Source organism: Periplaneta americana, chromosome 2, assembly GCF_040183065.1.
Source record: "Periplaneta americana isolate PAMFEO1 chromosome 2, P.americana_PAMFEO1_priV1, whole genome shotgun sequence".
Taxonomy (NCBI): Eukaryota; Metazoa; Arthropoda; class Insecta; order Blattodea; family Blattidae; genus Periplaneta; species Periplaneta americana.
The window spans coordinates 75,346,952-75,370,979 of NC_091118.1; the positions used below are offsets into that span (position 1 = coordinate 75,346,952).

At 35.2% G+C, this 24,028-nt stretch overlaps 1 protein-coding gene across 3 annotated transcripts in view; it reads right to left on the reverse strand.

The window, feature by feature from the left end:
• LOC138694345 (serine/arginine repetitive matrix protein 2-like) overlaps window positions 1-24,028 on the reverse strand; it is a 139,620-nt gene that overhangs the window by 21,468 nt on the left and 94,124 nt on the right. For all 3 annotated transcript variants that reach the window (XM_069817972.1, XM_069817974.1, XM_069817971.1), the window contains 3 exons: window positions 16,763-17,062; window positions 14,471-14,567; window positions 156-274 (listed from right to left, as the gene is read on the reverse strand). In XM_069817972.1, the coding sequence (XP_069674073.1) occupies window positions 156-274; window positions 14,471-14,567; window positions 16,763-17,062 (516 nt within the window). The remainder of the gene's footprint in view (window positions 1-155; window positions 275-14,470; window positions 14,568-16,762; window positions 17,063-24,028) is intronic.

Below are 24,028 nucleotides of genomic sequence, written 5' to 3' on the forward strand. Positions count from 1 at the left end.
CACTTTTTAGGTGTATCGACCTTGAGACTCAGATGGAATTGAATCCCCGTTTTCATGAAGATTTCAATACGGTAAGTGTATTCAGATCGATCTGAATACTCCATGAAAACATAGTAAATATACGATTTCTTATGTGGCCACAAGAAGAAACTTACAGCATAGTTTTCAGAATGTCTCTTGGATTTGAGGTGGAGGGACGCACAGTGCAGGTCGCCAATCCACACATCACAGAGTTTACAGTACCAAGCTGTTGCAGAGATGAAGAACTGCAGGCCTGTGGAAAACACAACATGGACAAACATTACTGACTTGTCAGGTGTCACGATATATTTCATTGGCTTAGATTATTAAACAACTCACAAATCCTTCATGATCGAACAATAACTGTGCTTGCCATTAAATTAGACGTGAGTTCAAATCCAGTCAATGGAGATTCATTTACAAGGTCAACAAAATTTTTTAGTGACTGGTTCAGAAGGAAAGTAAAACTGTGGTCATGCACTGTATATTTATAATACATAAAAGAAATCTGTCGTTTAATGAGGACACAACTTGAAAAATTCACCGACCATTTACTAACCACTGTGTTATCACAAGGAATAATTAATTCTGTTTTACATGCGATCTCATGTTAAAAACGCAATTCACTGCCAAAGTAGTAGTGAATATGGTTAATGAAAGTGCTACAATACATTTGACATTAGTGTGTTGTGATATTCAATGAATGTAATTTCATCACTTCAGAGTTGTGCATGAAGCACTATGATTTCTTCAAAACAGACTAATAATATTCGCCATATTCCTGCACCAAAAAATTTGACAAGAAATTTTGAGTTCTACGCTTTCCAAAATAACATAAATGTTAAATATAGAATAGAATTATAAAGATATTACCCTGCAACAGCAGTGCAAAATTATACAGAATTTCATAAAGAGTATCTCTAATGAAAATAATACCAATCCTCCAAGTAACAAATGTATAAGCCATACTTCACATTTACCGAATTTAGCTGTAAAAGTAATAGCAAAACTTGATAATGAGTTATAGTATGTAATCATATAAATAAATATGATTTTAATAATAACAGCCAAACCAGCAACTGACTATAAGAGAATGGATTTAAATCAAAATGTTTCCTGACTCAACCACAATTCCAGAAACTACAATGTTTCGAAGGTTGTATATATTTTCGTCCTCAGGCAGAAACAAGGGAAAGGGGAACTCTATACCCATTTCATTGATCTTAACTGCAACTGTTCCAATCAATATGAGTTTCATTTTTTCTCCTTTCCATTTTCATTTGAAGATGAAAATAGATCCAACCTTTGAAATGTCGTATTTTCTGTATTTCATGAGAAATGATGGTGTTCTAAGACACAATAATGCTTCTATGACACTATATCAACTGTCTGGTTATTAAGGGTTTTTTATTTTTTAACAAATTTTCATAATACTTTCAGTGTTACTCGGGATGGTTAATAGTAAGACAACATATTTGAAGTGATTTTGAAAAAGTTCCAGACATCCTAATTTTTTTAGTTATCACTCTGAAACGTTTTCAGGATACACATATGAAATATAATGAAGTTGTACTATGTTTTTTTTTTTTTGCACAGTTTTAAGAAAGAAATAACAAATATATATATATATATATATATATATACACATATATATACATATATACATATATATACAATATTAACTTTTTCTCGTTATTATTTTCTGCTTTTTCAGACTCACACAAATTCTTATCAAAAGTAATGCTTCTCTTTTTTCCCCATATGCATAGTACAATCTATACACAATTTATATTGTATGTGTATATGTTGCACACCTTATAAATATGTGTATATATATATATGTAAATTTTCAAAGAGAACGGAGCAAAACTGAAGCATTTGGAACATTTTGCATTGTAAAAAAAGTTATTTTGAGAAAAAGCCATTCTAACTTCAATGAATAACCTAAAGGGCAGTGCACATGTCATTTAAATGCTGCTGTAGTTCCTTTAAAAGTGGTTCCAAACGAAAAATAAATATATATGTGACACAAGGGTCGGGGAATGATTTTATGCCAAAACCTCAAATTTTGGTTTCAGGACCATGTTAGGTCTAAAAGCTAGATAGGTTCCCCCTTTAGTTATGACACTGTACACAATGAAATAAGAGCCATCCCTCTCTGCAGTGAGAATTATATATATATATATATATATATATATATATATATATATATATAAATTTACATAAAAAAGAATGAGCCATAAACTTGGAATTAACATAAAATGATACTACACATATTTCGCAATTTCCCACAGTGTAAAAAAGCTGTCGCAAAACTGAAGTGAAAAATGGAATTTCCAGCAAAATGCTGTGTCCTCCTCAACTTGCAAGATGTAAATCACAACACAAATCACTGACAAAGCACTTTGAACACACGTTTCGTTGCAACAGGTAAATATTAAACCATCACGAGACAAATCACTGACGTATTCTTCTGGATATTTCGATTTGAGAACACTCAGTACAACAGAACGTGTGCACTGAGAGAAGTTGCAGTCATGAACATTCAACTATGTTAATACACAATTCATTAGAAAAGATGTAGTAATCTAATACAAGCCGTAAATATTTTATTATTTTCTCTATTACATTAATTAACTATAGCACAATAATTAAACAGGCAAGGAATGGTTTCTTTATTAGGACAACATTATGACAGGTTAATATTTATTAACACAACTACACCATAACTAGGTTTACAAAAATAATACAATATTACACAAAAATCAAAATCAGAGTCCAAAATAATATACAAAATGCCCTATTACATTCGATCATAATAAATATAACTACAATAGTATACATAACTTACCAATTAAATTACTTTATTCTTTAGTCGATCAGGCAAAATTTGTAAATGTTACATAATATGCACTCTGCATAAAAACCTGGGCTCTATACATTTCTATATAAAATAACAATCACTTACTTCTGGTATATATATATTACAATTTTAACCACTTTACATGATACTGATATACATAACAGGCAATGTTACAGTGACAATTTGTCAGCATTCCACAACATGGTGGAATTCTGGTTACAAATGACGTCTTCAGGGTTGGTACAACTGCTTCATTTCCACTTCTTCACTCATGGGCTGAAATAATGGCTGCACGAAAACTCAGTAAACAGTAGAAACAGTTAAAATTCTAATTATTCCAGAGTGTGCGTAATAAAATATTTCAAAGATGGAGATATAATGTATATCATAGTCATTGCAAATAGTCTTTAGCAAAAAGCATAAGGGGCCTAGCCCCCTAGAAGTTCGAGCTACCGCTTGCTACTCTTGCAATGCTCAAGCTCCTTCTGAACACATCCATCCTGCTGGTTCGATGAAGGAAACAAACCAAATTCAAATTGTTACTCACATATATACTCTCTGACATGTTGGGAACAGAGTTGTAAGGTCCATAAAAATCTAAAATCAAACTGCTCATAGTGATACATGAAACTGCGATTATGGCAGCTTTTGTCTCTTTTGTACATATGCAAATCATATACAGGAAGCCCATTAAATAAGACAAAATTTGTACAAAAACAAGTAACTACTGAAATAAGAATAATTAATTTTCAATATATTAATAGGTACTGTTTGTTCAGAATGGTATGAAATATGTCATGAGTGAGAGAGCATGGGGAGATAGAAAGAGCGGATCAGTTGGACTGGGCTGAATAAAGTCTTGCTGCTGGCCAGTCAGTTAGAAAGTAAAATGTTGTTGTTATTTTCTAATGCCAGGCGTTTGACAATAAAGTCATTTGACCTCTTGCACTCCAATATTTTTCAAAGATATTATAAGACATTGTATATTAGTAAAATATAGCAAAGTCATTATCTGTGCCCAAATTATTCTGTTTAGGAATTCCCCATGTGTGCTTCTTCAGATTTTTATTTTTATTTATTTATTTTTTTTTTTTTTGTAAAATTAAATAAAAAACATAAGGCAGCAGGGCATCAAATGTGCTATTGTGAACTGAGCTTACAATGTCTCTTCTCAATGCAATCTCTCCCTTCACACACACTGTCCTATGCTGGTTCAAAAGCACTTTCCCGTATAGAGTTACAGTCTGCTATACAATATAAATAAATTACTTAAATATAAATGCATTGCTGGCTCCTCCTTCCCTGCCCATACATATTAATTTAAGAACATAGTCGCGAATGCTATATATATTCCCTACTATGATTGAAATTGCTACAGTAAAGAGAAGTGACAGAAAACAAATATTTCGTGTTATGTATGTCTTCTAAACAAAAGAGTCAATTTTCGATAACATTACATAGCTTCAATTATCCGAATTTTTCGTTCATCCAAAAACATTTAGGTTTCTATTAACCTTGATAATCTCGAGTTATACTCTCCTTCATGGTCGGCCATGGCAAATCATTAAGATTCCGACTGAAGGCTGATAGCAGAAGGCCCCCGCACTTTTCATTCTCCTCTCATTCACCATCCTGTCATTCGTCATACTGTAACTTCAAGGCAAAGTTTCTAGGCATATCCTAACTTCAATCCAGACTTTCTCATTTCTTCTATCAACCACTGGTCAGTCACCTATACTAATAATAAATCTATAACCAAAATTTTTCTGGTAATTTTCGCTTTTCCAAAAATTATTGGTGTTAACATATATAATTAATCATCCTGAAACCAGAAACTGCTTTTTGAATTTTTTGTTTGTATGTCTTGTCTGTCTGTTACCTTTTCACGTGATAATGGCTTGAAAATGCCGAACAAGTCTCAGTTATACCGAAACACTTCTGCTTGAAGGCAAAACAAAATTCGGAGACTTAATAAGAGTGAGGAAGAATGGGAGAATCGTTTTTTAAATAACTTTGCAAACATTGCAGTGGTTCGAACAAGAGAAACTAGCATCGAACGCTTTGATTGACATGCCAATAAGAGAGTTCGAACTTACCAGGGTCGAAAAAGAGAAAACAGCGCTGAACATTCTCAGAGAATTAACAAACAATGAGAGCGTATTGCTAGAACTAGACAGCATAGTCGAGAGTTAAATGCATGTTAATACGTATGTTAGCATTCCATTACGATCTAAATATCGATTACTCTGAATTTAATTATATTCAAATAAGTAAAACGGATAAAATGAAACGCAAAAATGGAGTAAAGCACTAAACAGATTGTGTTGTGCTGCTGGAAACGTTATTTCTGATATTCAAGATCTCCCACAACCATTTAAAATCTTACTTATAGTAGTACATCCGCTATCAAAACATTTTAAATAATATAAGACAGTGCAACACCTTATTCCAAGTGGTGTCGTTTGGTGACAAAGCTCTCTTCCAGCTAAGAGCTGGGAGAACAATCCTGTTCTTACAAATATATTCCATTTCAGATGCTGTTAGATCTAACATAAGACCAAGCTTAAAACTAGAATTAATTGAACAACTCCAAAGTGTATTGCATAGAATAACAGTTTCATTCATACTTCTAAACACAACTTGAAAATAATTCAGGAGTAAACGAGTTATAATAAACTGATTAGGCCTATTCATTAATAATAACAAACTTGTATTTGAAAATATAACAGATTTAAGTCCAAAAACGCACAGGTATGGCTAGCACTATAACAAAAAGACCATAGTAAAACCAACATACGTATTTTCAATTCCCTGTCTTAGAACAAAGCCCACAGCTTCTTATCCACGATCAATTCCAGTTTCCCCTCATCACCTCAACTATGTCAGTGGGATGCAAAGCTGAACACATACCAATGATTTGAATTTAAATACAGTCAACTCCAGACATAGCAAACCTCTGCGGACTTGCATATTTAGTTCACTATATCAGAGATTCACTAAACCCAAAGTGTCTCTCACCTAACCTTAAATGACAGAATGAATGAAATTGTGAACAATAAAATAAAATACTATACAGTAATTAAAATATTTCATTTTTGTGGAATGGATTACACTGTATACTGTTACAGTTGATTTACTTAAACTATGCTGTTGACCCACGTCCACTCGTGAAAGACCACGTTCAATATCACTTATAATAATCGGCTTATCCTCCAAAGAAAACACTTTACGCTTTGACATTTTTATACAGTACATTCACTGTTCGAACACTAGAAACAGACTGATCAGGTAGAAATGACAAATGCTGTTATGATGTGACTGCGTACTTAGCCTTGAGAGGGGGTTGATGGAGTTTGAAAACCATTGGAATCTTACCTTCATTTATGCTCTGGATATAATGTCCATCCCCTTTTAATAAAAGAAGGTAATTTCATTTTCAGTTGTTTCAATGCTATCTGTCATAATGGAAATGTTTCTGAGAACAAAAGGCAACCCTCTGACGGCAGAGGATTAGAAATAACAGTAGAGTATTGTGCCTGAGAACAGAATAACAACCCTTTGACCGTGGAGTGATGCAAGGTCGTCATACATTGTCTGGATTTACAGTACAGCTCACTGTCTAGGAATAACTAATCCTACCTTTGTCCTTTGACTAAAGGAGTAAAGAGAAAGTTAGAATGTTGTTCTCAACACATTCTTCCAATTTTATACAAGAAGGTCTGACTTGAAAGAAGAATTTTTCAGGATACAACTCTTGTAACTTCAATTTTTAAGGTTCACTATAACTGAAGCGAGGGTTCACTATATACGGAAATATATATATATTTTTTTTAATCCAATGCCACCAGGTTGTCTTTTCGACATTTCTGGTCTTCTCTCCTGGCCGTGGCTTAATTGTAACCCACTTCTGAGGTTGGGGCAGAGTTACATTACCCCGATGATGTGATAGGATGAATATACGGAAATATTAATGTACTTATTTTTAATGTATGCAGAACGAGACCAATGATTTAGATTCACTATAACCGAGTTCACTATATCCAGAGTTGACTGTACAATACTACATGCTGATGATCTAGTAATTTTAGCAAACTTACAGAACAATTTACAGAGGACTCTTTATTTATTATATTAAATGATAAATAAGATACAATTTATAAACATCATGGAAACTACAGAAATGCAATTCCTAAGATATGTTTCTGGATATATCCATAGGGAAAAAGGTAGCAATATAGAATCAGGGGAAGAAGAAAACAAAATTAGACATAACAACCAAAACAATAAATTTGAGACATATACCCTCAAACCTCCAAAAACCCTTACCAAGTCTCTTTATTTGTTGGGCAAACAGTAATGGATCTTATAGAGCCTACTTTGTTTAAAGCTCTAATACTATGCACGAGCAAAAGAAGCAGATTGAAGCTGCTGTTACTTAAGTAGGGGAAAAATGACATGGAGGAAAAGAACTAGTAGTTCTACCCCTCACTGGGTGTCTTACATTTCTTGGGCGAATGACACAATGTAGTGAATGATGATGATAATACTGTATTCATGTACATGTATCATCTTTAAGAGTGCCAACATGGGAAGGTTTAAGTAGAGATATTATGAAAGGTGTGACTAAACTATGAAGAAAATATAATATAACTTCATTTTTGTACGAATCAATGAAAATAATATCAGCTGTTTTATATAAATATTATTAAACTGATCTTCATTTCTCTCCATAAACATTTAAAAAGGATAGACAACAATGAAGTATTTTCAGTTTGCGTGGTTTAAATTGAACCTAGGCTAAAAGACTGTTGATAAAATGAAGCTGAGTTTAAACCGTGGAACTTGTTTAATTTAAACTTAGTTCAACTAGTTTTGGAAAAAGTGAGCATAAAAGTGATATGATAAGTGGAAAGGCAAATGGTTAAAACTACAAGACAATCTTGATATCACTGGATAACAACAACAGTTGAAATATTTCTCGAAATCTATTCACAGTACACCTAAAAAAAAAAAAAAAAAAAAAAAAAACTGTTTCCTTATTTAAGGGGCACACTATATATGATTTATGCACACTTGTATGCACTGTATCACTGTATATCTGAAATTCTGATCTTTGCTAGGTTTCAATGTAACAGAACTGTGACATCTCTCTTCCCAACATGGTGTCACCTGATAGTCTGACCACAGCCAATTTGTAGAAGTTGCATAAGTGTCAGGACTTTCAGCCACGTGAAACACGTAAAAAGAAAGCAATAAACATTCGAAATTATATATACAGTGCAGATGAAAGTACATACACCTTCTCATTATACATTCATGGAGTTACTACCTAACAAATAATTATTTTATAGATATTTTCAGCGGCACAGCTAAACGTTATCAAAATGTGAAGCCCAATAAGTAAGCAAATGGTTTCTTACCAAAGGAAACAATAAATTCCATGACATTTGAGGTTGATAAAACAGTGATACACAGTGAGTCAAACGTAAGCAGTGATGGTACATTTAGCACAATTCCTATTTTCATACCAAAATTTCATTAAACGTAATTGATACCATGGTGTCGGAGTCCCTTCTGGTATAAGATGGATAAATATGTCATATTGTTGATTCAACAAAATAACACGAATATTACTCTTAATGGAAGTACTATTGTTAGTCTTAAAGTTACATAACTCAGGCTTCATTAACATTATTTTAAAGAAGTGTTTGGAATCCTATGTTGACCTTCATTAGTATTACGTTTAATGAAATATAATGTGGTAACGAAATTAATAAAAATTTTATTGGAATACTAGTGGTGACACTAATATTTGGGCATCAATAAATTTATCATGTTGTTTGATAGTTCAAATACTGAAGATAACTTTATCATTCTCTATTTACTGTTTTAATATAAACTACTTTTAATTTTTATTTGAACATACAATATGCAGGTAGTTAACAAGAAAATATCCACATTCCTGTTAATACAAGGTGAGCCAATGAAACAGACAATTTTAAAACTTTAATAATTATTGCACTGATTACTTTGAAACGAAACTTTCATTTTACATTAAAAGTATACACAATAGCATTCACCTGTACTTCAAGAAATTCTTATTTTCTGACCACTAAATCCCGCAGGTGAGACCCATTTCGTTGCACATATTCTCCAAGTCTAAAGGTATGGTCACACATTGCTACTTTTGCTTTTGTACTGTAGCTGCAAAAGTTGCGTGTCAGACTACAGCTTTTCATCTACGTGTTGAATTTTCAATATACGTTTTGTGGTTATGTTCACATTAGAATTTTGGATTATGAAACTCATGCGATAGCTTATTATTTGCTTTTCTGTCCCAACTAGTATACAGAAATTGGCATTATTTTTACTATAAAGCTATTAAAAATGTTTATATACTTAAATGATAACCAACAGCTATTCACGTAATCAATGTTGGGAACTCTCCTCTTTGAAACTATGCCACAGAAAATTGAAAAAATTATTTATATCAGCAAATATACTCTGTGTTGTATATTTAGTAACTGTTACAAATCATTTTCATCACATCTAACATTAAAATATATCCAAAAATAAAAGTATCATTAGCATATTTGGTCGCAACACTGGTCACAACCGCTGCAAAAGTTTCAACAAAACTGATCTCAAAAATGCTGCGGCTGCAATCTTGAGAATCCAGTTCACACATCGCTACTATTAAGCTGCATGCAGCATGAAAAAATAGCAGGCAGTAAGTTCGGCAGCCACTACTTTTCAGGTTCCACCATTGTTAACATGTCACAGTATGAGAGTTGCACAGTTTTCTGTACTGCAGCGCTGCAAAAGTAGCAACGTGTGACTATACCTTACATCTAGCCGTGTGACTGGTCGTATCATCCTGATGAAATCACGTGTCTCTATTGATGAGAGGATTATTGGCAATTTGTGGAGGCAAAAATTGTTGAAACATTCGGACAAATTGCTGTGATGTTACAGTAACAGATGTTCCATTATTGTCCTCAAAGAAATAAGAATCGATGATTCCAAATGATGCTATTGCACACCAAACTGTGACTTTGACACTGTATAATGGTTCCTCATGCATTTCATAAGGGTTAGTTGGTGACCAGTATCGAAAGTTTTGTTTATTGACGTATCCAGAGAGATGAAAATGAGCTTCATCACTCATCAGCATATTGTGGACGTCTTCGTTAACATTTAGATCAAAGAATTATTGGCAGAAAGTCATGTGGTTGACTTTACCAGCATCTTTGAATTTTGTATGGATGCATGTGTAAGTCCTTCTGAAGAATTCTTTGTATACTGGTGGTGTTTGACAAGACAAGTGAAATTGCATGATGACGGCCCTGATCACTGTATTATGATTGATCAACCTTGCGGGCTTTCAAGCAGTCATATGAATAGTTCCATAAATTGATAACAGATGACAGGATCATCAAAAACGTCACAATATACATGGACTCTGAACCGGCAAGGCCTGTCAATTGTAATTACGAGTATATCGATTGCTTCATCTCAAAAGTTGCAGAAAATTATATCGAAGATCTCGTTTCACAAGTTGCAGGGAATCAGATTGGCAGAAGCTATTTATAGTTGTCACGTGGGCTTCAAAAGATAAGATAAAATTTCTTCTTCGTACTGTGGCCTATCTATACAATTAAGAATAATTCAGCATCCCTCTATAGGCTGAAACTAGAGCTAAGGCAGTTCTGGTGATTTTGGAAGTGAAAATCGTTGAATTTACAAGGGATTTTTAAGCGATCGGCATTGGAAGGAAGCTTTATGTTTATAATTACGTCTGCTATATTTTAAAGTGCTTGCTTGATTGTAAGACAGCCAAAATGACAAAACTTATTAAAATATCAATTTAAACTACCACCATAAAATTACATTATATTTCCAAAATGTGCAATACTATGTACTATGTTAAGGGCAGGAGGCCCAAATTTTATTTGTAAGGCCAGTAACTACAAGGATGATCAATCATGGGTCACATGTTGTAAAGATAATTCTTCGAAATAAAAATTAATTTACATGTACCCGATTTGCATCTATGTATTAGCACTACAGTTGGGTATACTCCCTGTGGCAGTGATATATAATGTACAATCAAATTACAATAATTACAGCAATAAAATAAACGTAAAATTAAGTTTAATCATAAATAAATTCAAATCTAGAGTATAAACAAAAACTGAATTATAAATAACACCTAGGTCTACTATAAGGATCATTCCATGCCAAACCAACGAAACTTATTAAAGAATTATTCAACCTTACCATTTTGGATTGTAATTAAACTTTCAGGAATCATTCTCCCCAAAGGCCTAAATTAAAATATATTTTTAGAAAAATGGTATCTTATTAGGTTTTGGTATAATTCATTTTTAAAATTTGCAAACACTTTTTTTTCAGTAACTCTTTCTATCTTGAATAATTCTGATTCTGTACATCCTACAGAGTTGTTTTACACTCATTTTAAAGGGATTTCACAAGCTTCAATTTGATATGCACTTCTATTACCAAACCTCTCATTTCTTCTGTGTTGATAAATTTCTTGTTTGCTCTTTGAGTTTCAAATTCTGTCAATAAATTCTTCCTGTTTTTGTTATAGGATCTACTTTGGTCAACACCGCAATTTCTTTCTGTGCCCATAGTTTCGCAAAATAATTTAGCCAAGTATTTTTATCAATTATATTTATAGAGGCTGATTCTTTCACTTCTTGATTTAATTTTTTTTTTTTCAATTTTATAAGTTTTTTGGTTTGGGCAAGTTATATCAGATTCTAATTGATTCACAAAAGTATTCCAATTCTCTCTATGTTTCTTTCTTGCTGCCTTTTTTTGCAATAGCTCTTCTTAGTTTGTATGTAATTTCATCTTCTAATTTTCCTGATGTTACAAATTTTTTAAATGCAGATCTTTTCTCTTCAATTATTTTTGCTAACTCATTGTCCCAATTTCTTATAACTTTATTTTTTCCACTTAGATTTTGTACCATATGTGGGATAATTAATTTAATAATCTTATTACCACGATTTTAAAAAAAAGCAATCGTCTGTAATGGGTGGGAACAAGCTACGTAAAGCAACTTTGAATAGTGAGCATGCAAAACTTTTCATAAAATATACTGTTCACTGATATGGCAGTGTTCAATGGCAGTGGTATTCAATCTTTTTTTGCTAGTGTACCCTCAAAATATATTTGTATCCCCAAACTGCATTGCAATTATATAAGAATTAACAAAAGACTATGATTGATGTTGCACTAAAAATAAATTATTATTATTATTATTATTATTATTATTATTATTATTATTATTATTCAGTAGTTACTGATGCAATAATAATAATAGTAATGATTTACGTGAAACGGTATTCAAGCAAGGAAAAACAAGAGCTGGTATTGCAAAAGAAACTATAATATAATGAAATATTTATCAACAAGTAGTATAATAAAATAAATATGTTAGCAATTTTACATACATAATCAGTGGGATGTATACCCCTTGAGACAATCCCACATACCTCTGGAGGCACATGTACCATAGATGGAATACCATTGCTCTACCAAAAGATGATGCTTACAGATTGCAGGGGACTTGCTCCGTGTGTTACATCTAAGTAGACGAACACTGACTTTCTACTAAATCGAAGGAGCAGTGTAGTCACTGTTTGTACACTTTGATTTTGAAGACACATACAATTACAAATGAAAAGACAATAAAACGTGTTTTTCCCCTGGACTCTTCAAATGTTTTAATGTGTGTGTAGTGTAAGTAGACCTACCCATGTGTGTATAAAATTGTATGTATGTTGATGTGTGAATGACAGCTATATTGACTAGAGGTTAATGCAGTCATTCAAGATTGTAATGCATTGCAACCAAATAAATAAAAAAAAATGAAAAAAAAAAATATATATGTTTTGTTTTTAAGTATGTATGTATTCAATGCCTACCCACTTCATTTTATGTGATTCGGGTTCCGCATATTGCGGATAGATGGCAGGACTGTGACCTATTTTCTAATTGTACATCACTTCAGCAGGCCACACTGTACATGATGTGTATCTGTGAAGAATTATGTCATGTACTAGGGTGAGTGTATGTGTAAGTGTAGTGTGTGGAATGAGTGATGATGATGAAGATGAGGAAGGGGGAAGGGGAAACCCGGTACCGGCACGTAGTCTACTCCTGTCGAATAGCACCAAGGGAGCTGCCAGGCTTAATGTCCCTGTCTGAAGGACGAATTACTATCAACAGTGACTTATGCTTTCTCTTCATATGCACTGCGGAGAGATTTGGGATTTAACTCAGACATATTGGTGCACAATCTAGTGATTAGAAGTTGCACACCACCATCTCTCCTAGTCCCGAGGTAGAAATTTTACATGAAAATAGAATTGGCACACCTTGATTAATTTATTTTATTGGGTTATTTTACGACGCTGTATCAACATCTAAGGTTATTTAGCATCTGAATGAAATGAAGGTGACAATGCCAGTGAAATGAGTCCGGGGTCCAGCACCAAAAGTTACCCAGCATTTGCTCGTATTGGGTTGAGGAAAAACCCTGGAAAAAACCTCAACCTTGATGTGAGAATGTTTGCTCATAAAACTCTTGGATGAATGTCCTCCACAAAATGGAGGAAATGTAAGCATGAGCTCAAAATAGAAGACATATTATGGTTGATGTGGAAGTAAACAACGTAATCATCTTCTTATCCAATGAGAATGACGATAGTAGTGGATCTAGTGCTGTGTTGTCAACCTGACTTCAAAGACATACTCTGATTGGTGTTAGATGGTGGAGAATACACAGAGAAGAATGCACAGTGCGTGGAAGAAGGAAATGGTAAGATTTTTACCTTAACTGTTTTTTGTAAATGGTCTAGCTATAACTTAAACAGAATATAATGACAGATTATGAATGTAACATATGTTGGATTTGGTGCCTGAGCATGCCATGCTGTATGAAAGGTCGAAGGTTATTGTCCTGTTAATGTTACAAATTATGTTACTTATTCCCAAACCATCTAATTTCCTCCAATGTTATGTAAAATATTCAATATTTCTATTTTTCCTTTTTCTGTGCATACAATGACAAAATATACCGAAAAGGGAAATTTCCTAATGGCAGACATAATTACAGTAAACAGAGTACAGGGTGTATCAGAAACAGACTATACATTTGATTGCATTGTGTGATCATAAGTGCAAGTCGCAGTGATTTTTCCTAACCCCGACAATAATTTAGGAAAGCCCTGTACAACCACTATGATAATTCGTTTGCTACACAAGCACCATCAATGAAAAAAACCCGTCACTGATATTCATAATAGTAACAAAGATTCACTGAGTACACGATATATATCTGGCAGCATCTTTCTTCATGCATGGCTTTTGACTTTTTCATGCAGATGAGTGCAGTGATGCAATTCCCGACATAATATATTCCTTATTGAATAATTCTGTAAAGAAACTACTGTCTCCATCAATGTATAATGAGAAAGTATATGAATTGATTCGCATAATCAGTTCTTAGTAAATTGCCACATTGTACCATTATGTAATCTGTCTACTCACCTCTGATTGGAGTCCTCTTTGCCGGTGCTCCTGTGATATGAGGAACTTCAGGGTCGGCTTGTATCTTGTGCCAGGGCATATCCACCAGCTTCCTCTCCTACACAACAGACATTAATGCTAACCACTGCAAATTATCTCATTCACTTAAAACTAATTGTGAAGTGGCTAATTCTTTCTTAATACAAAATGTATGAAGTAACCACAATTTCATGCAATTTATGTAATTTAGATACTTTTCAACTTTGCATACTCTGTTTTTTGCACTATTAGCTGAATGACTACATCACTGGTTTCCATACTGGGGATTCAAGTTCAAATCCTAACAAATACAAATGGAATGGACTCAAGATAATCTCAGTTGGTGAGAGGAAGCTTTCTTAGGATACTCCTGTTTCCCCTACTATAATTTCTCTATAATTTTCCCTGTTTCCCCTACTATAATTTGTCTATAATTTTGTGACTGGTTCAGTAACAATAGGAAACTACTGTCTCATATCATCTTCCTTATGACACAAACTCTAAAGGAAGCATACAGCGAACGTAGTGGAATCCCTAGAGATAGAGCCAACATTTGAGTATGAAGTAAGCAACATAAAGATTCTGCCTGAATGATCAGATTTCCTTGGAATACTTCTGCTCCCCTTCATATCATTCCACAATTCATAATCATCTATATTATCTGTACAGAGCGGAACAGGAAATTAACATTCCGCATCATTTTCATCAGGAGGTCAAACCAATGGGATACATATGGTGAACACAATCCCCAAAATCGCACAAGAACCAAAATGATAATGAAGATAATTCCTTTTTACTAACCATTCTGCTCTACAAGGACATCGATTATCAAATTTTTACATAGGGTATCACTAACAAGGAGAGAATATGCTTCTGGGATCAATGATTTTTATAATACTGTTTCAGATGGAAGTTGGATATAAAACGAAGTACAGCAAAGCCAAATTATACTCTTAAGCTGAAGTGAAACTAGTCACTCATCCTCCCTACAGTCCACACCTGGAGTAACGGATAGGCGTCTGGCCGGGAAAGCAGGTGGCCCGGGTTCGATTCCCGATTGGGATAACTTACCTGATTGAGGTTTTTCCGGGGTTTTCCCTCAACCCAATATGAGCAAATGCTAGGTAACTTTTGGTGCTGGACCCCGAACTCATTTCACCGGCATTATCACATTCATCCCATTCAGACACTAAATAACCTAAGATGTTGATAAAGCGTCGTAAAATAACTTACTAAAATAAAATAAAAATCCTCCCTACAGTCCCGACTTGACACCTGTGACTTCCTTTTCCTTATGGTGAAGAACCAACTGTGGGGAAAGTAGTTTTCAAACCCACAAGAGGCTGTTGATTATCAGGAGGAACTCAGCACCATAGAAGATTTTGAATGGTGCAAATGCTTCCAGTCATGGTTCAGAAAGATTCAAAAGTGCATAAAGACTAAGGGAGAGTATTTTGAGAAGCTGTAATGGTAAGTTTGGAAATATCTATATTATAAGGAGCACATCCAGAAACTTTCTAAGCGATCTTCTATATTACTGACCAGAGGAAAAAACCATGACAATTAAGTGGTTAGAGGTTCCAATGTTATGTTCCCACTTTCTGTAATACAGTCCAAAAAGCAAAAATATCTCGCACTACAAAAGAAACACGTCCATAAAATTACAATAATAATTGAAAACGTAGAATAACATGTTAGTAACCTGGCACACTTTGGCCACTGGTTCTACTATACTTTGTTTTACATCATTACTTCTTCCGAAACAGTCATTATCAAAACTGATGATTCTAAAAGTGTGTCCTCCCCCTGCAAGTAGGTCTTGATTCTGAAAAGAACTTGAAGATTATGGTGAGCTAACTGGTAATGCACACCCTTAAAAAAATACACGCACAGGATGGATCTCGAGTGAAAACTTTGTAGGCTAGAAGAAGAAATTGCCCGATAAGTAATCTATGAAAGTGATTCATTAAGCGTGAGAATATATCAATGATATAGTAGAAGACACCAGCAAAAGCAATTGTGAAGACAGCTTCTGAAAGTGATCAGATTTCAAGGTTAGTTAATCAACCCTCCACCACCCCCAATTGAGAGAGAGAGAGAGAGAGACACACACACTTACGCATGCACAATGGAAATCCTAAGTATGAGTTTAACCTGCTAAAATTCTATTCAGCTTCTATTCCTGAAATTGGCGTTTAAAAACTGAGTATTTGGGAGTGGCAACTCTCAAGAAATCAATGAAAATCTGAGTTATGGACAACATGCAGCAGTTACCAGAGTTTCTTCCTTGTGCTCTGCACTATGCAGGTGGTTGAGGTATTCCTTTGCTGTACGTGGGAACACATTGCACACTCGACACCAATGCATCTCTGGATCATAATACACGTAGTTGTACAACAGTTTGCCATCTGATCCAGCAGTTTGCTTTTCGTCTCCAGATGATGCAGAATCCTTGTCTGTCATGTCAGCCACATGAATACCATCAGTCGCCTTACGGCTGGAATGTCTAGGTGATCCCGATGCTGATGAAGACGATGACTGTGGAGGTGTTTCAGGTGGGGTTTTGGGCTTCTTCTGAAAGAAAATATCGACTATTAATACATACTTTCTTCTTCAAACCTACCACTGAATATGTCTAGCAGTTCTTTACACCTAGAATAAATTAATATTCACAAGAACAATACAAGAATGCAAACCATTTTCCATTACAATGCACCCAAGCTGGTATGAATGACGAAGAAAATCATTTTAGTTCATAAGTGCTGAAATTAAAAAGAAAACATTTCTAGAAAAATATCACAAGGCTTTATTATGTTAGACTTTCTATAATACATCAACAAATTAAACCAAAAGTAGATAAGAGGGAGCTTTCCAATTAGCATGAAACCAAATACACTCATCTAAGGATAAAAGAAATGTTTATCTTCAGTGACAGATATTTTAATCATCCTTCATGACAGAGCTGTTATTATGCTTGACAATAGATCTAAGATCTACTGGTACAAACTCAGGTGTAATATGTGCATTGAAGAGGGATTGCACCCCAATTTTGCAACCATGCTGGGACAACAGAAGAACCAATTACTGGGCTGCATCAGTAGAATTAAGAAAGCTTAAGCATACTAAGAATAATCATATATTATTTCCAATAACGGGCACAGACAAACCACTTAATAACTACTATAACAATCTGAATTACTTCTGCTGAAGTTTTGGCTGATATGTATAACTATTATCAGGGAGTGCATCTCACTTGACAATATGTATCAGAGAAAGAACAACTGTTTGCATACATCTTGCATATGATTGGTGAAATATTTTACTAGTCAGCGATGTATGCAATGGAGGGGAAAAGGAATTGGCCACCCTACCCTATTATGTCCTGACTTAGTTCCCATATGAGTGATGCCTTATTGGTATCACTTATGAGGTTCCAACCGTCTTCGGACAGTTGACTAAACAACAACAATCTTAAGTATGAAATGAATGTATTCATAAATAACAAACGTAAATATATTACAACAAATCTGGTGCACATAAGTAATAATTACACTAGGGAACATGATTTCTACCTCTGGGAAACTTATGGGTAGGGGTCAGAATTTGAGGACCTAAAAGTTAAAAATGACAGTGAGTATACAATAGAACCCCGATTATGCATCACACTATTAACCGATTGTTGGATTATCCATCTGTCTTTCGCTTGATTTTTTTGGCTGCAGAAATATATTATGTACTGTACATTGTATTAGCACATTATTTTTTCTAGAGTGTGTCAGTCAACTTATACAGTATGGTCTACTGTTTGAGTTGTACTATATAACTTCTAAAAGTCTTCTACAGATCTCAAAACAATTCTTGTGCGAAGTATCGAAAGAAAATGTGTAGGCCTAAATAATTGAGTGGTTTGGGGAAATAAAAACTCAGGCTCATTTCGCATCAGAATACGAGATTGGAGTGAAAAGTATGTAAATCTACAACACGAGACCTCCACTATTCCTTTCTTTCCACAGACAGCCATTACAAGGAGTTTCCTTTTCCTTAAAAATCCGTCATTAACAACGAGACTTCAATTAGTGGACTTCTGATCCACTACCTAGCGTGTTAATTACAAGACCATGGAGAAAATTACGAAAGTGTCTGTATTATTCACTAAATTTACGAAAATTTCTTTTATGGTATGGATTATCCGATTTTTTCAATTAACCGTTCAGCCCATCCCCTTTATTACCACAGATAATAGAGGTTCTACTGTATATATAATTAGTTGTGTGTTAAAATATGTAAGGTAAGCATCTGGTTTACACTTCTTTGGAATTCAAAGAGTCTTTGCTCAACACATGGTATTTCAAATGAAAAGATTTTTTTTTTTTTTGGTGCAAACCACCCACAGATTTTGTTACCTGTGGGGAGGGTACAGTAATCTTCCTTTTGTTTAAGTTTATTGTCGAAAAATTGTGAATAGATTTCGGAGTCAATGTTCACCAGGCATAACAAAGTACCTAGTGATAACGAGGATTCTACCTGAGATAGAAGGAATGTTTGTTTAGCTTGAACTATACTGGTACTACATTGTAATACTAACTTTTAGGTCCTCAAATTCCGAGCCCTACTTAGGGTATTTCTTGCTAAGTTTTATATGTAGAAACCGAATATGTTGTTAAAATTAGCATATCAGGTCTCATTTTTAAATATATTCGATTCCAGACTATGGTAAAATTAATACCATGTACTTGCACATACGGTAAATATTAAGGCTTTGTGGTAATTCTCTAATGAGTCATTTGCCACCCAGCTATGTGCATCGACTAACACTGCATAACAAGTATTGTGTAATCTTCATTCCATATAAAAAGAATCTGCATGTAAACAAATACACGTGTCTGAAGCCCTTCCTATTGCCTGCAGGACAAAGAACCTCTTAATGGTGCCTAGAATGTGACAATAATAATTTGTTCCATGTCTGGAAGAAGAGATGATAGCCACTAGCATGGCTCAATTGGTTAAGGCGCTTGCCTGCCGGTCTGACGTTGCACTCAGGCGTGGGTTCGATCCCCGCTTGGGCTGACTACCTGGTTGGGTTTTTTCCGAGGTTTTCCCCAACCGTAAGGTGAATGCCAGGTAATCTATGGCGAATCCTCGGCCTCATCTCGCCAAATACCATCTCGCTATCACCAATCTCATCGAGAAATTGATTCAGGGTCTGGCAGAGCCTTGGCGTATTTAGGCAAAGGTCCCGGGTTCGATACCCGGCCCCAGAACAATTTTTCCCTTGAAATTATTCAAATCAGCTTCACTTGAAAGAAGATTTGAACCTCTAACTTTCTCAGGATGACTATTCTCATATGCAACGGTGACAAATCTCCCAAAATCACACAAATTATCTGATGATATGTTTCAAAAGAGAGCAGTTCTGAAGTCTAATTTAGAAAATGAAGAGAAACTCAGCGGTTAAACAGTTATAAATCGTACAATGTGTGACTGAAGCTTTCATATTAGATAAAATTATGTTTTGTAGTAAGCCTCAATTTCACATAAAGCATTATGATAGATGTAAATAAACAGATCATTGCTGTAACGTTAATTTCATTCAGAAAATGTATCTTTTTATTAATGAGTGCAAATAATCTTAATCACTATAAAAGAATAAATCTGTCCCATGCTGTGGTGTTGTGGTCTAAGGCATCCTGCCTAGGAATCAGAGTACAGAATGCACGCTGGATCAATTTCTCATGGTGAAAGAAATTTTCTCATGAAACTTAAGCCAGTGTATGGGATCAATGCTCATCCAGCATCACGATGCACTTAGGGAGCTAAGATGGGCAGCAAACCCTGGTTACAAAAACCAGCTATAATGGCTGGAGGAATCACTGTGCTAATCATACAATACCTCCATTCTGGTTGGATGAGCTTCCACCTCTGCTTCAGTCGTGACACAAGCATCTGGCTGGTCGGTGTGGGCCCTTGAAAGGCTGTAGCACTACGGATTATCATTATTATTTATTATTGTTATATTATTATTATTATTATTATTATTATTACTGGAGAAATAAAACATGTTTAGTTGGCCTGGCAATTGATGGAGAACCTTATATGACAGGGGGTATTAATGGTCTGGCCACCAAAATCACCAACTGTGCAAATCATGTCACAACCATTCATAGTGTTGCACACATTCAATGTGCCAAAGTCACTTAAAGAAGTACCTTATATTGATGAAATCGACTGTTTCCCCGTTTCGGTTTTCATCAAAAGAAAAATTTAAATATCAAAGGCTGAAAGAAAATGGGTTTCCCACGAAATATCTGGGTACTTAGTCTACTTCACCAGTTATTTCTCTGTCTCAAAGCCATACCGGATATCTCCTAGCACTCCTATTACGATAGCACAGATACCAAGAGCAAAAACACAATACTGTGAACCCAGCTCCAGTTATTTTGTACAGTAGTGGTATACTGAGGCTCCATCTTAATTCTAAATCTTTAACTTTCTTCAGTGATTCAGCCATGTGTAACAAATGTGTTGCCAAGGGATGATAAGTTCTTGGACATTTAGTCACCATCTCCTGTTCTCTGCTATACCTGCCACGCTGTGTAGCCTTGGGCATTCAAAACTCTCAGTGAAAGGTAGAAATAATTTTTACATAATAATTTCTCCTTCCATCATAGGGGATGTTAATGGTTTGGCAACTAAAATCACTGACTGTACAAATCATATCACCATTCACTGTGTTGCACACAAAAATTCAATTAAATGTGATGAAAACACTTAAAGAAGTATCTTAAATATCTGAGACCGAAAGAAAATGCTCTTTCCACGAAATATCTGGGTACTTAAGTCTACTTCACAGTTATTTCTGTCTCAATGCCATACCAGATATCTCCCAGAATGCACATTATGACAGGATTTAGTGAAGAACTGAATTCAGATTATGGGAGGGATGATAGTAGGAGGAACAAGAATAAAGTGCATAAGATTTGTTGATGATATGGCATTGTCAGCAGAAGAGGAGAATATACTACGAGCTAAATGGCAGCTGTGAGCAGTATGAGATGAAGACAAATGCAACAAGACGAAGACCATGGTCATCAGAAGAAAAATAAATTAGATAAACGTGCGAATTCGAAATGAAGCAGTAGAAAAAGTGGGCACCTTCTAATACCTGGGGTGTACTACAGACATTATTCTGATGAGGCGAGAAAACTGCGGGTTACTGGCGGCCCACTCCCTGAGCGGTCTGTTAGAGGTGCAACGTAGTAGATCCTCAGTCACCATATGGCATTCACTGTAGTCACAAGTAGTGTTACAAAAGTCTTGATTCTTCAAGTGTACAAAGTTAGTCCACAAAGTTTAGTAATTTTTGTGTATTTAGGTAATGCCTACCGACAAATTCTCATTACGTGAATGTGTGTTAATGTTCAATACATACATAAAAGGCAGAATGTTGTGTGCGAAAACAAGACGTAAATTTCGAATAAAATTTCCCAATAGACCTGTGCCTTCTGCCAAAACAATTAGAAAACTTGCTAAAAGATTTAAAGAAACAGGCTCGGTGAACAATCGAAAATCAAACAGAAAACGTAGTGTTCTTACAGAAGAAAAATTAGATGAGATTAGTGAAAGATTAGAGCATACCCCTCAACAATCTCTAAAGTGTTTAGCACAGGAAACTGGAATATCTCAGTCCTCTGCAAGAAATGCAACAAAATTATTGAAACTGGGCTCCACAAAGCCCAAATCTAACACCCTGTGACTTTTATTTATGGGGGACACTAAAAGGTAGGGTTTATAGCAAGAAATCCTCATTCTATAGTTGAACTAAAAGATTATATACGACAAGAAACCGAAGCTATCAATCATGTGAAACTTCAGTGTTCATTTGCTTAACAGAAGATGTCAGTTGTGTGTGATGGCAAATGGGGGCCATTTTCAGCAACGACTGTGAGCATGGTATGTTCAAATTATTGAACATTTATTGTTAGTACTGTTATGTATTGTAGAAGTGCCAGAGAAATGGTTACACGCTCGCCAGAAACCACACTAGCAATGGCCACAAGTCAACCACCGTTTTCTTGCCTCATGTCATAATAATGTCTCTGTATATGTAGTAACATGAGCTGCTGCCAGGAAGTCAAAAGGACAGCAATGGCAAAAGAAGCTTTTAATAGAAAAAGAAGCACTTTCTGTGGATATTTGGAAAAATAACTAAGAAAGAGACTTCAGACCTTCAGATATCATGCAGGCAGCCCAGGTTCGATTTCCGGTCAGGTCTGGGATTTTTTTTCATTAAAAAAATCCAAAGTGGCCAAGGTCGCAGTTGGGGTTTTTCCCGGGGTTCTACCATTTTTCCCCAATTAAGCATTTACATCATTCTGTCATCATTTCTCCATTTCGTTATCATTCCATAGCATTCCCCGAATGCCAGCTGGCGACGCATGGAAGGTGCTGGCCTAGGGTTGAGTAGGGTTGCCTGCTCGAAGCCTGGGCACATAGAGAACCTTAGTTTGGTCAGCTGGTGTGGGTTTGGGAATAAATCACCAGAGGGTCAGTGCAATAGATTTTAGCAGGTCACAGTGCTGGGCCATAGTGCCCCCCCTCTGTTAAAGTCTATTCAATTCAAAAGAAAGAGACTAGTGAAGTGCTGTGTTTGGAGTGTGGCATTGTATGGTAAAGAAACATGGACATTATGACAAAGTGAAAAGAAACGACTAAAGCATTGGAAATGTGGCTATGGAGAAGAATGCAATGTGTGAAATGGACAAACAGAATAAGAAATGAAGTTGTGCTAGAAAGAGTGGGTGAAGAAAGAATAATGCCGGAACTGATCAGGAAGAGAAAAAAAATTGGCTGAGCCACTGGCTCTAAGAAGAAATTAGCTACTGAAGGATGCCCTGGAAGGAAAGGTGAATGGAAGAAAAGTTCGGGACAGAAGAAGGTATCAAACGACAAACAACATTAAGATACCTGGATGATATGGAGAGACTAAAAGGAAAGCAGAAAATACGAAAGACTGGAGGATGCTGGGTTTGCAGTGAAAGACCTGCCCTTGGGCAGAACACTATCAATTAATGAATAATTTCTTTGAGCTAAATGTTTTTCCATCCCATTTACTAGCTTATTACAGCAAAAATACAAAATAAAAAATACGAAAATCTTGTGACAGTTACAAAGCCAGATGATATGGTGCAACACTCAACCTCGAACCTAGGCATACATATTTCATGTCTGCAATACTGATGCTGTAGACACATGACTTCACATCCCCAGAAAGCGAAGTCTAGAGAATTCAAGTCTGTGCCCATTTGATGGGATCTCTGCGATCAATTCAAAAGGAAAAGTTATCATCCAAACACACATAAAACACATACAAGTACTATGATTGTCCATTTCTTTGTATGAAACTCTTACATAATTCTTTGTCATTGTTTATCACGCCATTATCTTACATTTTTAAAAGGAATGTTTAATCTCTTGGGAGAGCCTGTAACCCCTAGAGGGCATGTCCCCTCCCCCCTCCCCCCTCCCCCACCCATAACCTGG